At 40.4% G+C, this 14,106-nt stretch overlaps 2 protein-coding genes across 3 annotated transcripts; one reads left to right on the top strand and one right to left on the bottom strand.

The window, feature by feature from the left end:
* Nucleotides 1-35: 35 nt before the first annotated feature.
* pkmyt1 (protein kinase, membrane associated tyrosine/threonine 1) lies at nucleotides 36-6,117 on the bottom strand. 2 transcript variants are annotated; one of them, XM_074621033.1, is made up of 8 exons: nucleotides 5,980-6,117; nucleotides 3,872-4,288; nucleotides 3,151-3,388; nucleotides 2,755-3,034; nucleotides 2,553-2,659; nucleotides 2,294-2,466; nucleotides 1,464-1,684; nucleotides 36-740 (listed from the first exon to the last, which is right to left on the bottom strand). In XM_074621033.1, the coding sequence occupies exons 2-8, from the start codon at nucleotides 4,244-4,246 to the stop codon at nucleotides 359-361; spliced, it is 1,776 nt and encodes a 591-aa protein (XP_074477134.1). In that variant the 5' UTR covers nucleotides 4,247-4,288; nucleotides 5,980-6,117; the 3' UTR covers nucleotides 36-358. The 2 variants fall into 2 exon arrangements, with proteins under 2 accessions (XP_074477134.1, XP_074477135.1); XM_074621034.1 differs by lacking the exon at nucleotides 5,980-6,117 and adding an exon at nucleotides 5,903-5,924.
* LOC141759096 (elongin-B-like) lies at nucleotides 6,113-12,217 on the top strand. Its single transcript, XM_074621035.1, has 4 exons — nucleotides 6,113-6,248; nucleotides 7,792-7,926; nucleotides 8,736-8,844; nucleotides 11,175-12,217. The coding sequence occupies exons 1-4, from the start codon at nucleotides 6,246-6,248 to the stop codon at nucleotides 11,285-11,287; spliced, it is 360 nt and encodes a 119-aa protein (XP_074477136.1). The 5' UTR covers nucleotides 6,113-6,245; the 3' UTR covers nucleotides 11,288-12,217.
* The last annotated feature ends 1,889 nt before the right edge of the window (nucleotides 12,218-14,106 follow it).

The following is a 14,106-nucleotide window of genomic DNA, read 5'->3' as shown; positions in this document are numbered from 1 at the left end:
TTTCTTCTACTAAAAACATGTCGCACAAGTTTAGATCCTGTTTCTCTCTTTGTTTTATTTTCTTCTGTAACTCATGAGGTGAATGACTCAGAGTATACACCAAGCTAATGATAACTTATCTAACAATAAATCATGACTTGTCATTCCAGCAACAGATTGCATTTACACAAACATAAAAAGTGCTTTAAGGTCCGATAGCATTTTCAATCCCTTTTCCCTAAATACATATTTTTTCAAGTACGTTAAAAGAAGCTGTTGTAAGACTGTTACAAAACAGTTCATACAAACTAAGTACATTCATACATGAACATTTTAAAGTGAGAAAACGTTTCCCCTGAATGTAAACTGGCAGGTCTGCTCATGGCTGTGCCTCTGTAGTCGTGTCCTCAAACAGGCTGAGCAGGTTCTTTGGTTCAAAGCTGGGTCGGGGTAAAGCCTCCTCCGTTCGGACCCAGTTGCGACTGCGTCGCTGCGAGTTGGACTTGGTGGATGAGGAATGAGGGCTGTGCGTGGAGTTTTCATTCATGCTATAAAGCTCTGCGTGAATGGGACTTGCGCTGGGCGTCAGCGTGTGGCAGGAACCATTTGAGTGGATGCTGGAGGGCGTCGGCGCTAGGTTACAGGAGGACCAGTCACCCAGATTTGAGAGAGTGGGTGTGTGGGCAGGACTTCGATGGTTGCGTCTCGGTGATCCTGGGAGAGGAGTGGATGTGCTTTCCACAAACAGTCTAGATTTGACCCTGTGGAGTGGGGGGAAATGTACAAAATTAAGCAGGGAATTTGACAGAAATAACACATTTAGCTCAAGGCAAAAGTGTCCCAACAGCTGTTTCTTTACTTCGCTGTTCCAAGACACAACATAAAACCAAGTCATGAATTAGTTTATCAATCTATCAATCAATCAAACTTTATTTATATAGCACCTTTCGAACAAATCAAATGCAAAGTGCTTTACAAGCAATTGACAAACGTTTCACGTTTAAAATATCAATATTTTCAGCTCTTCTCAGATCCTCTGGGAGGCTGTTCCAGCGGCTCGGAGCGTAACTGAAAGCAACATCACCAGATCTTTTTGTTCTGCTTTGTGGAACAACTAAAAGAGGAGAACCAGAGGATCGGAGGGGTCGTCCTGGTTCATAAACTAAAAGCATTTCTGAGAGGTAGTCTGGTGCACGGCCATGCAGTGCCTTATAAACTAATAAAATAATTTTAAAATCAATACAAAAACTAACAGGTAGCCAGTGTAAAGGCTTTAAAACAGGCGTTATATGTGCCCTCCCTTTGGTTTTGGTCAGCACTCAAGCAGCAGAATTTTGAATTAGTTGTAGTTGACTTATTGTATTCCTCAGTAGACCAGAAAGGAGAGCGTTATAATAGTCTAGCCTGCTAGTTATAAAAGCGCAAATCAGTCTCTCTGTGTTGCTCAGAGAGAGAAAGTTTAATTGTTTATACAATGACTCTACCTGTGTGAGAAGGTGGGAGAAAGCTCTGCGTCTGTGGGATCCAACAGAAACACTGCATCATCCTCTGGGCTCCCAGAGTCAGCATGCATGGCACTGAGGGGCAGCGTTAGATCCTTGTCCCAGCTACCCTTAGGAGGAGTGCAGGGCGCCGGCTTGGTCGAGTGAGGCAGAAAGGACAAGTGAAGGGAGGACAGGAGTCTCCACCCAAAGCACACCACCAACTATGAGGAAAAAGAGCAGAAAAATATAAAAATGAAACCTTCAAGGTTGATAACAAAGTACACTTTTATGTTTCAGGTTTGCATTACATGTTGTGTATTTAATTATTTAAAGCACTGGTTCCCAACCTGGGGGTCCCGACCCCCATTAGGGATCGGCAAAGCATCTAATGTTTGTTTTTTCTATTCTTAATAGAACGGTCAAGCATCAGGGAGAAGAAACACTGAATATCAAAAAAAGAAGCCTATTAAGTATATGATTGTTAAAAATGAAAAAACAAAACACTAAAAATAACAGGAAAACTCATCTCTGATGCAATACTCACAGGAAATCAAATTATCTACTCAAAAATCATCCAATTTGCTTGTTTTACACAAACTTCCTGCAGTTATTGCATTTACTATTTTGGTTAATTGTACAGTTTATCAGTAGTTCTGTACTGTTATTGCTATGCATAGAATGTAATATGAAAAAATATCCATAAATTATGTCACTTAGTCAGGGTTCATCAGTTTACTCAATGATAGAAATGGGATCCCTTAAGGAAAAAGGTTAGAAACCACTGATTTAAACCAATCTCCAAACATTTGTGTGTTTATTAGACACATTACCTGACAGAGGGAGACCAGTGTCAGCGTGGTCTCGGTGACCATCAGATAGACGCGCCTCTTCCACCGGTGTTTCCTAACAGAGGGGAGAGCAAGAAGCTCAGAGACTGTCGGCCTCTCGGATGGTTCTGGGGCCAGCATCATCCGCAGTACTGTCTGAAGCTCAGTGGAGAGGGCTGCAAATAAAGGTGGAAGTAGTGAAAGTCATTTAAATAAAGACAAAGAGACAATATATGAGGACTTAAAAGAAAGTGGATCTCACCACTGGTGAACTCTGAGGGGAGGCAGCCTTGTCTGAGCTGTTGCCAGCCCTCTCCACCATTTGGGACCTCCATATTACAGGCAAGCTCCAGAATAGAAACACCCAAACTAAACGGAAAAGGATTCAACAATATTTAGGCACTCATTTAAATCAGATCAGTTACATATTGTAGAATATCATTTAGTTTTCTCATTTGTGGTACCTGAAAACATCTGCAGGCGCTCCATACTCCCCACGGAGCAGCTCAGGCGCCATGTATCTGGGATCTCCCTCCTGGACGTCGTCCTTCACTTTCCCCTCTACAGACTCTGTGGTCTTCTGTTTGAGCTCAAACAGCAGCCCGAAGTCCGCCAGCTTGAGGCGACCAGAGTCAGTAATAAGGACGTTGGCGGGCTTCAGGTCCAGATGCACAAAACCTTGAGAGTGCAAGTGCTGCAGCGCTGAGAGGAGGTCACACAGGTAGGCCCATGCTGCAGGCTCGTCTGGATTGAAACGAAAGCCAAGTCAGTAGGAGCAAGAAGTACGTGGATTATATGTAGGAAAAATATCATAGCTAATACAACATCTGAATAGACTTTATTGCCTCTTTCGTACAGACCTGGGCCAGGAGGCTGGTTCTCAGCGTGGAGCAGCAAGCTGGTGCTACAGAGCTCTGTCTGGATGTACAGTCGGCCGATCTCCTCCCAGGCCGCCACGAAATTCAAGATGTGAGGGTGAGGACAGAGGCGCTCGTGGTTCCTGGCTTCCCTCACGCTTCGGTTCCTGTCACTGTTACCCCTGAAGCGATGAGCAGAGCGCTTGACTGCATACTGACGGCCGTCCACGTTGCTTTGCACCTAGAAAAATACAGAAAACGCTGAGGTCTTGTCTTCTATTCGAGGATCTCCAAATGATAATCTTGGTGGGAAAGTACGACTTACAGAGATATCTAAATTTGTATTGTGAGCTTTCCCATTCCAAAACCACAGCGCAGCTGTTCAAACAGTCAAGATTTTAAATAGTGTTGTATAGCACAACTCCTCTTCCTAATCCAGGAATGTTTTTAACAGTAACAGATGAGGAGGAAAGGTAAGAGATAATAGACACTGCCTGTTAGCTTGTTACATGTTTTCATATTGGATTTAAATTCTTGATTTTCATATTAGTGATTTCCCACGCTAGACAGCCCCTTACATATTTATATTATATATATTTTCTTACTGTAACTTTCTCACAACTTATAGTCCTTAAATTGCAGAATTTCCAGCAATATAATGTATATGTAATGTATTATATTGCTTTCATACACGTGTGCACACAGCCACACACATTTTACTCACCTTGTAGACCTCTCCGAAGGATCCTCTTCCAAGCAGCCCCAAGTTGGTGTAGCACTGACTGAAATAGGACTGCTGTTTGCTGGGATCATATACAGAATTGGGAGGGGGAGACTTGCTAAGGGAACACGACAGGGGTGTCCAGGGGGATAGGTGCTGGGGGAACATCCTGCTCAGAGGGGGGCATCCCTTGGATGGTGGCAGCGGGGGCAGAGAATGTGAGAGGTGGGCAGGGGAAGAGCAGGATGAGTTGGACGTAGACGATGAGGAAAAGGGGAGACGGCGCTTTTTGAGGGAGAAGGACTGCGCTGCATGGGAGAAGTGGGTCGGAAGAGGGAGAGGCCCCCTGGACACGCTGGTTTCCACCGCCACTGACATTGTGTCGGGATGCTTTCAGCTCCTTTCTTTGAAGATGGAGAGCTGCAACAGTCAAAAGAAAACCTTTAAAAAACACTATCAGTCTTGACTCATGGTTAATATGAATGTACCAATGGCAGCCTTGCTGGTTTAAAATTATGGAGAAGTAACCTGTCATACCCATTTGCTACAGAACCAAAGTAAAACATATTATAACAAAACATATTATAACAAAACATATTAAACCTCTGAGACCCACAATATACCCATTTTTGTCTTTTTTTGGGGGGTACAGGGGGAGATAGCAGGTCAACAGTAAATGTCACATAGAAGTGGAAGAAATAAACATGAATTAAATCATTAATTATTCAATTAAAATTCAATTGTAAAACTGTATAAGGGTTTAGAACATTATGATAGAAGTATATGATGGCCATTCCCATGCTCACTTATGGCTCATAAGTTGTTGCAGCAATTTCTGGGTTGCTAACATTTGTTACACAGATTTGAAACTAAATTTAATAATTTTTTACCACTCGAGAATGGATAAAAATGATCAGAAATACCTCCAAAATACCACATTTAGACACCAAGACTTTGAGGAACACCATAGAAAAAGCCATGCTGTGATTTGGTATCAAAAACCTTTGACATTTGGAGATTTCTGCAAGAATTAAATTTTTTCGGCAATTGAATGGCGAGCACTTCTGTTGTGTAATTATATTCCGCTATTTCTCAATAACTTGTAATTAATTTAATACATTTCCAGGAAAAAGAACACAAAGTTAATTGATATGCTTTATTTCCATGTCTGCTGATAAATAGATAATAATTAGCATAATAACTTGTTTGAATTTGTTTTCTTATTAGACAATAAGTCACACAATGGTGATCAGAAGTGTCTTTTATTAGTTTCCCACCTACAATGAAAAGCAACGCCTAAGATCTTAACCATTGAATACTATTTTAGCATATAATCATTAAATAATGTTTATACTACAGTAATTTTCAATACATTTTGAGGTAAATATTGGGTTACTTGCTCATTATCACCTGATTACCATGAAACCTGCAGACCTGTAAAATGAAATGTTACTAAATATAGTCATGGATTAAGGTTACATGATATATTCCATAATTCTACAGTCTGGTACCACTGACTCAGTGTTTACAATTTTAAAACCTAGATTTCAGAAGTGGCAGACAAAAGAAATCAGTGGCTGGTAGAAACCTTCCTCACCTGCCACAGGGTAGGTGAGGAAAAAGGTTATTATTGACATCCTGATCATCTTGTTTGACAGGTTGGTCTGGTATCAGTATCAATACAGTCTTATTGATCAGGTCTGACTTCTTATCCAGTAGATATCTAACATAACGTTAGAACAGAGGTCTGACCTCCGAGCCAGTAGATAGCTAACGTTAGAACAGACCTTCTTGATGAACAACGTTAGGTTAACTAGTTAACACACTACACGTTTGACAACGTCAAATGTATGTTTATGTCAGTTACTTTGCTAACGTAGCTATGGATAACTTTAGCATTATTCATTCTTTGCCATTACGGAGAAATGTCACGTCCAAAAAACACATTTAACACGCATAATAACATAACCTGCCTAGCTAACGTTAGCTCAGGGCGGACCCAGACAACATAACGCAGGTAGTTAGCTCACTTACAGTCACATAACGTGCTGCAGCCTAACTGACAGCTCATGTTTAGGTAAAGTAAAGTTAAGTAACGTTATTACACAAACCATAATCCAGTGTTAATGACGGACCGTCTTCAAAACAGTCATATAGTCCATTCAAATCAAACTAGACCGTCAAGCATGTAAACACCTCGCGCCAAATTCTGAAAATGTTACGCACCGCTACGTACTGTGCGTACTGTTGCGTGAGTGACGTTCCGTGAATACACAGTGCGTAAGTGAGTTGCGCAATATCCGCAAGCGGTGCAGTCTGGGGTTCTGCTGCACAACACACAGGCTGGCAAAACCTGCTAGCTAGCTGACCACCTGAAATGGTAATTTAACTGTTATTATCCATCATTTTATTATAATAGTTACATACAACTACTGAATACACGTTTATTGTTGTGTTGAAAACGTGTTAGCACTATTAACAAATCGATACCGACGGTTATAGACATTTCCGTTTGGGTTTAGCCAGCTAATGCTAATGCTAAGTTGTTGCTATGTGAGTTTCGCCTTCTCATCTTAACGTTAGCTATATCGAGAGAGGTGTAGCTGATCTTAGCTAACCTTGGAAGTGATGTAACGTCAGCTAACTAACCTAGTTAGGCTCAGTCAGATCAGCTGGATGTGTACAGTCATTGTCAGAGATACAGTACTGAGTCTATTAAGTTAACTGTCAGGCCTGATTTTGTAGTCTCAAACATCTCAAGGCTGTTTGGTGTCGGCTAGTTTTGCGTTAGCCCCGAGCTAAATACACAAATACACTGCTGGCTGATTGTTGGGAGTTTATGAGTTGTCAGTTAATTGTTGTTGTTGAGTGAAATCTTCTTTTTCTGGAAAAAAAACTTGTCTGACACATTGGTAAAACAACCAACTAAAGACTTGAATTACCTTTAAAGGTTTTGCCACCAATTAACTACAGGTTAGTAAGGTGTTATAATAATAATAATAATAATAATCATTTTATTTGTAGAGCACTTTTCAAGCACAAAGTGCTTTCCAAAGAAATTCACAACATAGACAGCAGAATACAATGAAACATAAATAATTAAATACAAACAATAGAATGGGAAAATAAAGAAACAAGCATATACATATTCATACAATTACACTTACTTACACATCAGCACACAAGCATACAAAAGACTAAAATTCAGCTAATCGGAAAAGCTATTCTATAAAAGTGAGTTTTAAGACTGGATTTAAAGTCATGACAGAGTCTGCTAATCCAATGCTCAGTGGAAGACTGTTTCAGAGTCAGGGAGCCAGTACTGCAAAAGCTCGATCACCTTTTGTTTTTAACCTGGTCTTTGGGAAGAGTTAAAAGACCCAGACTGGCAGACCTGAGGGGCCTGTATGGACAGTACCGTGTGAGGAGCTCAGTTATATATTCCGGTGCCAGGTCATTCAGAGCTTTATATGTGATTAAAAGCCCTTTAAAATCAATTCTAAAAGAGACTGGGAGCCAATGAAGTGAAGTCAGAATTGGTGTGATGTGAGAGCATCGTTTGGTTTTGGTCAGTAGTCTAGCTTCAGAGTCCTGAACTATTTGGAGCTGCTCTGTTGTTTAAGCAGGTATCCAAGGCATTACAGTAATCAAGACAGGATGATATCAGGGCATGTATAATTTGTTATAAACAGTTGTCAGATGGACACTTATAAACGACTTACATGGCCTACTGAGATGTTTTGTCAAATAAAGAGTCGTTAGAGGAGCCACAGAATCAGCTATCTTGTTTGATCCCATTCTAAACTGAGAGAAACATTTTTAGCACCAACTTCAAGCCCTCTTCTTCAAGATAAAAACCACAAATCAAGTTGCCTTTGACATAGTTTTTTTAACATATAATTCTTTGCCCCGCTTTCCCTCAGGATGTGTTCTTAATGATCCGGCGTCACAAGACCACAATCTTCACAGATGCCAAGGAGTCTACCACTGTGTACGAGCTGAAGCGTATTGTTGAAGGGATCCTTAAGAGACCACCTGAAGACCAGAGGCTGTACAAAGTGAGTTTATGGCCAAGTCTTTACAGTGACACCTAAATAAGTCCATTCACATAACTGACAGCTTCACAATTCTGTCTATAGCCCTGTTCAGACCTGGTATTAACATGCGTCCTGAGTGATCGGCTCACAAGTGGACAGCTCTAAATGCAGGTGTGAACGCACTCAAGACGCGTTGTGATCCGATTGCGCAGACCAAATTCAGAGGTTGTCTGGGCCACATATGGCCACATTCTTTTAGCAGTGTGTACGCATATGTGTCCTGGGCCACATTAAGGGCCGCCTACTCAACTGACATCCCGCTGGGATCCGCAGGTCTCTGCGCTCCTCATGTGAATAAACAGGCAGACGAGAGTGCTTGTCTGCTTCGCAGCATAGAAACGGCCTCTGTGCTCTACTGTATTCTGTACAATAACCTTTTATTTTGATGTTAATAAATGTACCCGAATTCACGAATATTTAGGATATTACTACTGACATTCCTGTAATATTACGTCACAACGTCTGCTGTATTAGCCATGTGTTTACTACGCGTCAATTTGCATATAGAGCGGGGAAGGGAGATCCGTTCTAATGCCAGGTGTGAACAGACACACTTAATAGCTGTCCACTTGTATTTGGATCACTCGGGCGCATGTTAATGCCAGGTCTGAACAGGGCCCTAGTGAGAGTGGTGGCATGTAACTTGTCTTTCACAAGGGTGACTGAAATATTCTTTGGAAATTTCTCACACACTGTCTCCATATTCACTGAAACAAATTCATAAAAGCCATTAAGGGGATCCTGTGACATTTTCAACTTTTGCGCCACAGGATGACCAGTCGCTAGAGGACAGCAAAACTCTTGGTGACTGTGGATTCACCAACCAGACTGCTAGACCTCAAGCCCCAGCTACAGTTGGTCTGGCCTTCCGCATAAATGGTATGTTCAGTTTATGTTGTTCTTGTGCTTCTAAGGATCAGGGATATTTAGTTATTTCCTCATATTAGGATGGTTTCTCTAGACAACAACATGTGTTTCCTGTCTTTTTGCTTCTTATCAACTCAACTCTGCTTTTCATGGTGGGGAATTATTCTAGATCTCTTGTTACTTGTTCAGTGCCAGTTAACCTGCAATCTCATTTAGACCCTCAAGATTTGTAATTGGGTGTTGTGGCAGTATGTAGGTCAGTAGATAACTGAACTCTGATTATCAACTACTGTAACTCATTCATACTCTTGCACTGTTGAGGCCCAGACGCACCAACCCAACATCAAAGAACTAGTGGCGATAAAGGCCGACCGTTGAGTCGCCTCACGGCGCCTTTGTTTTGGCCAAAAAGTTGCACTCAAACACCACAAAGACTACAGCCAACAGCCAGTAAGCACGTACGTTCTGTACCTGCATGAGAGGAATTAACTCTCCACACCAGCAGGTCGCGATAGTCTGTGTTAGTCATTCAAAAATGGAAACTGGAAGACCGAGGTTGGTGGATATACAAGCCATTGTTATGATACGTACATGAAACATAGCAGCGTTTGCCGACCATTTTTAGACCACTCTCACTCACCACTTAGCTTCATTCCAGATGGCCATGTCGCTGTGAAAATATCCGTTTATTGGATTGATCAGATGAGACGAAGATGAAAAATGAGAATAGTTTTCCTCTTTGAGTTTGAGTTGATTTTGAATTTACTCGTTGGCTTGCTTTCCTTGCGTCCGTTTCTCTTCTCTTGCACTGATTTGTTTAAGCTGAGCAGCCAATCGGAGTGATTTCTCTCACCCACGGGCGCCACCGCCGATTCAACATGCTGAATAGGCCGAAAAAACTCAGACACGGACAGAATAGAGCCGACGGTGCGGGACACACTGCAAAAACGATGCAGACAGACGCTCACCAACGGTTGGTTTGGTGTGTCAGGCCTTTAAATATCAATCTGCGATGTTCAGTGCCGTCTAGAAGGCACTTTCTTACGCAATAACGTAACTTTACTCAGTCAGTGTTATACTGATTTCACCTCAGTCTGCTTTGTATACTCCAGTCAGTGATTTTCTTACATTTAGCAGAATGCTCTTTAACCGTCTCAAGTGAAAGTTCAGCTTTGGCTGTGCAACTTTTTAGCAGATTGTTTTAGTGATAGAATAGAAACCAGGACAGTGCTTGTTAGCTAAATGAGTTTTTTTTTTATTATTATACATAAATTTACATTGTGTATTTTACTGAAAATGCATAAAAACTAGAGAAATGGGTATCGCCGTCTCGTCTGCATTGGATTTGTCCCTGTATCACTTTTGAACATTGCTGCCAAATCTTGTGTGGCCTGAAGCCAGAGCTATTTCAGCTGTACTGTAATTGTTCTTTACATTGTTTATGAGTTCACAATGCACAAGACTATATAAGTGACAAAGAGGATGAATACATCCGATTTGATTTGAGCCTGAGACAAATCTCTTGAGATTAGATTTTTATTGGACTAGAAACTGTCTGTGAATGTAGTTTGAATATGATTCACAAGAATTGTATCCCATGTGGATTTTGTCTAGACTTGATAAAAATCAGACTCCATTCTGGACATACCAAAAATCAAAAGTGACGCTCACAAGGTCCTCACTGGTTCCAGAGAAGATAAGCAACTGTCTGCTATAAAGAAATTACAGACTGTAGAACGCCGTGATTGACCAATCAGAGTATTCTACAAAGCTGTGTAATAAATAACAAATAACCACAGTGCAAATTAAGTTAATACAAAATGCTTATACTGTAAGTAAATACAGAATGCTGAGAAGTGGGATCTATTAAGTGTGTTAAATATAAATGCCAGAATGGTATAAATAAGAATATTTCTTGAATGTACAGTATAAATGCAGTATTAATGACAGTATTGCACAGTTGAATTATATCTAAATACGGAGCAGGCCACCATGTTTCTACGGTAGCCCAGAACGAACAAACTAAACACTGGCTCTAGAGAGGGGACATTTATGTCTTTGTGTTGGCCACTGTAGTTCTCCTACATGCTTGGCACAAGAGAAGTTTCAGTTGGTTGAAATCTGCAACCTCACCTCTGGATGCCATGAAATCCTACACACTGTACCTTGAAGAGAGTGCATTAACCAGAGTAGTTCTTACTTTCCAGTTTAGGAATCTCCATCCGTTAAGACGCTCCACAGTCAGTGTTCGCTGCAGCAACTTTGTGACATGACTGATGGAGCCACATGCAGCTCCGCTGTCATAACGGAGCTAATGTTTCCTTATCTCCTCTCTCCTTCAGATGAGATGTTCGAACAGCTGCACGTCGAGGCCTTCTCCAGCCCCCCAGAACTCCCTGATGTGATGAAGCCTCAGGACTCCAGTAGCACGGCCAACGAACAGGCAGTGCAGTGATAACGGGGAGAGGAAAACGAGCAATGGAGGGAAGGATGGAAGTGGGTGTGTGTGGAATAACTGCAGTGGAGAAGTAGCGGGGTGGAGGATAATGTAATATAATTTCAGTTGATGGATGGGGACATTCTAGGTAACCAAGCCTATCCATGTTACCTTCATGCTATCATCCCGGCATCCCCCCCCCCCCCAATTTGCTTCACCAATCATTTTTTAAAACTCTTTATGATTTCCACATCACATGCGGTTCTGCTCCTCGACTTTGCTCTTAAGCACCAACCTGGCTCAAAGTTTTTGAGCGAAGAAGTTGGTTTGGAACGTATGATTGTGTGTGTGTGCGTGCGTGAGTTATTATAATTATTATCTTTAATATTTTGGAGAAGGTGAAAGCGTAGTTGTGTGTCACAGTGCTCTAGAAGTAACATGCATAGGTAAGGAGTCCGGTGTCTGAATCGGCAAACTGCATGAACAAAAAATTTAAAACAAAGGCTTTATTTTCACAGAAACGGATAAACCTTCAACTGCTAAGTTTCCTTGGTCTGATGATTCTCCCAGTTGTGTTGTACATTTCTGATTCAATTTCACACCAGGAAAGAAAGTCTTTATAATAACTATGTGTAGTTTTTTGTTGTCATTTGGTTGTTTTTTTTCAGTATGTTTTACTTGTCAGTTCTTCGTTGTATGTTTCATGCACTGAGACCAAAGGCGGGTACCTCTTGGACAACAGAGGGATTTATTTGGTCAAAGGACATTCTGTCTGTGGCATACAGTATATACAGGAGGAGAAGTTTTCTGGCGTTAAAACTTAAGTTTTGAAAATGCATACATCACCACGTCACCAAACCATCAATGTGGCACCTTCCCCTAATCACATAAACATAGCCTGTAACTGTGAGCTTGCATAATTAAAAGTTTTTCCTGTTTTGTTTTTTACACTGCTGGCTGAATTTTTTTATTTTAAATACAGGTTTGTGTCAACATTTATTGAGGATTTAAGGGGTCTGTTGAAGAAGTTGTGCAGGACTGTAAATACTATATGCCTTATTCACAGCAGACATTTATAGTAGTGACATAGTAGGAAAATCTGTGATATCTATCAAAGCATCAACTCAGTCCTGCACTATTACGTAATCTGGTGAATCAATATGTAGTCCTCCTAACATATTTATTATGTTATATTGTGCTCACTTGGTGCATTTTCCTAAATAAGGTTGTGTTTAAATTACCTAAAACTAATATATAGAAAACCTGGAGATGATTCAGGATCAAAGTACAGGTGGGTTTCTGGGTCTCTGTGCAAAATATAATGAAACTGCTGCCATCTGTGTTGTGCTGTGCATGCTCTACTTGATGGGAACTGAAGAGGCAACAAGGGCCTCAAACAGTTTAGGGCTTTTTCGTGTCAAGGACCCCTAAATTGATACACATTGGGTCATGGATCCACGATTGATAAGATTGGCATCTACAGTTAAGGAGATAACCTTTGTAACCATTAGAATAGTCACTGTTTTGTCTCTTACTCACATTGGGCTCACTTCTACAGTGAATTAAATATTGAAAATAAACTATTCCCATTTTCTGGGGACCCCCTGGAACTCCCTCAAGGACCCCTGCTTGAGAACCACTAGTTAAACATTGGCCTTTTTCTTTTCCAAGTCTGTTCTTAAAAGAATACTCACATCCTCAAATGTAGATTTAAGGAGGAGTTGAGAAAAAATCTATTTAAGAATTTTCAATAGAAATTTATAATATAACAGTTAAATTAAGAATAGATTATTATTATTGATTATTATTATTATTATTATTATTATATCATATCTAAGTACACACAATATAAAGAGTATATTAGAATACACTATAACTAGCTTAGAAAATATAAAATATGAACATAGAATAACTATAACATGCTATATACAATAGCAAAGTGTGTGTGTGTATAGGGCATATATTTTTTAATTAATAGATATATAATAATATAATATATATAAATATATATATATGTATATATATACATATATATACATATATTATTTTATTCACAATGATGAGATCATTTTGGGGATTTAGACAGATATTCTAAAAAAATCCCGAAAAAAACCTCCAAAAATTGTGTCTACGGTCCCCCTATGCCGAAATGTGTGACACACATGAGGTCACCATTTCTGACAGCTGTTGTCACTGAACCTGTGTAATAAGTAAGGCAAAAGTGTGACAGAAAACACACAAAATTAAATTGTTAAAAAAACAAAAACATAAATGTATTTTAATGTTTACTTTAAAAATATGTTAACAAAACTATATAAATAAAAAAAATAAAAAAAGATGGGGACAGTGGGGGGTCACATTTTCTGACGTCAGAAATGGTGACCTCATCATGAGTTGCTGGCTCTCTGCGGTCACAGACTTCAGTGCAACACCTTTAAGAGAAAGAAAAAGTAGATAACACAACTGGTTTTTTTTACAAGCTCCTTTTTAAAAAAAAAGGGGCTTGGCTCCTTCAGTGTGTCTCCTCCTTGGGGTGGTTGTATTTACAGTGAAGATAAATGCATTCACCAATATTTAATCCCATGCAGCCTTAATGGTCACATCTTCCTCTCTCCCAAATATGGACGAGGAATGTCCAGATGACGTCTCGTGTCCGGGGAATGCGGGTTTGTAACCACATTTATTTAACTACGCCTTCCTCCAGCCTCAGGTCCTGGTAGGCATTACACAGGAAGAGAGAGAGAGAGACAGAGAGAGAGAGAGAGGGTAGGAAAAAGAAACGGGACGCCCTCCTCCTCCTCCTCTTCCTCTTCCTCCTCCTCCTCCTCTTCCTCCTC

This window comes from Sebastes fasciatus, chromosome 20 (genome assembly GCF_043250625.1).
Source record: "Sebastes fasciatus isolate fSebFas1 chromosome 20, fSebFas1.pri, whole genome shotgun sequence".
Classification (NCBI taxonomy): domain Eukaryota; kingdom Metazoa; phylum Chordata; class Actinopteri; order Perciformes; family Sebastidae; genus Sebastes; species Sebastes fasciatus.
This window is presented reverse-complemented; position numbering and strand designations above follow the sequence as displayed.

What these genes read in the sequence shown, in the direction of transcription:
- LOC141759096 (XM_074621035.1), top strand. An exon ending in AAGACCAGAGGCTGTACAAA is followed by an intron (nt 7,927 to 8,735) that starts GTGAGTTTATGG and finishes TTTGCGCCACAG; the next exon opens with GATGACCAGTCGCTAGAGGA. An exon ending in TCTGGCCTTCCGCATAAATG is followed by an intron (nt 8,845 to 11,174) that starts GTATGTTCAGTT and finishes TCTCTCCTTCAG; the next exon opens with ATGAGATGTTCGAACAGCTG.
- pkmyt1 (XM_074621033.1), bottom strand. Translation starts at nt 4,246, where the DNA reads ATGTCAGTGGCGGTGGAAACCAGCGTGTCCAGGGGGCCTCTCCCTCTT. An exon ending in GAACCAGCCTCCTGGCCCAG is followed by an intron (nt 3,035 to 3,150) that starts GTCTGTACGAAA and finishes GTTTCAATCCAG; the next exon opens with ACGAGCCTGCAGCATGGGCC. An exon ending in CCCCTCAGAGTTCACCAGTG is followed by an intron (nt 2,467 to 2,552) that starts GTGAGATCCACT and finishes CTTTATTTGCAG; the next exon opens with CCCTCTCCACTGAGCTTCAG.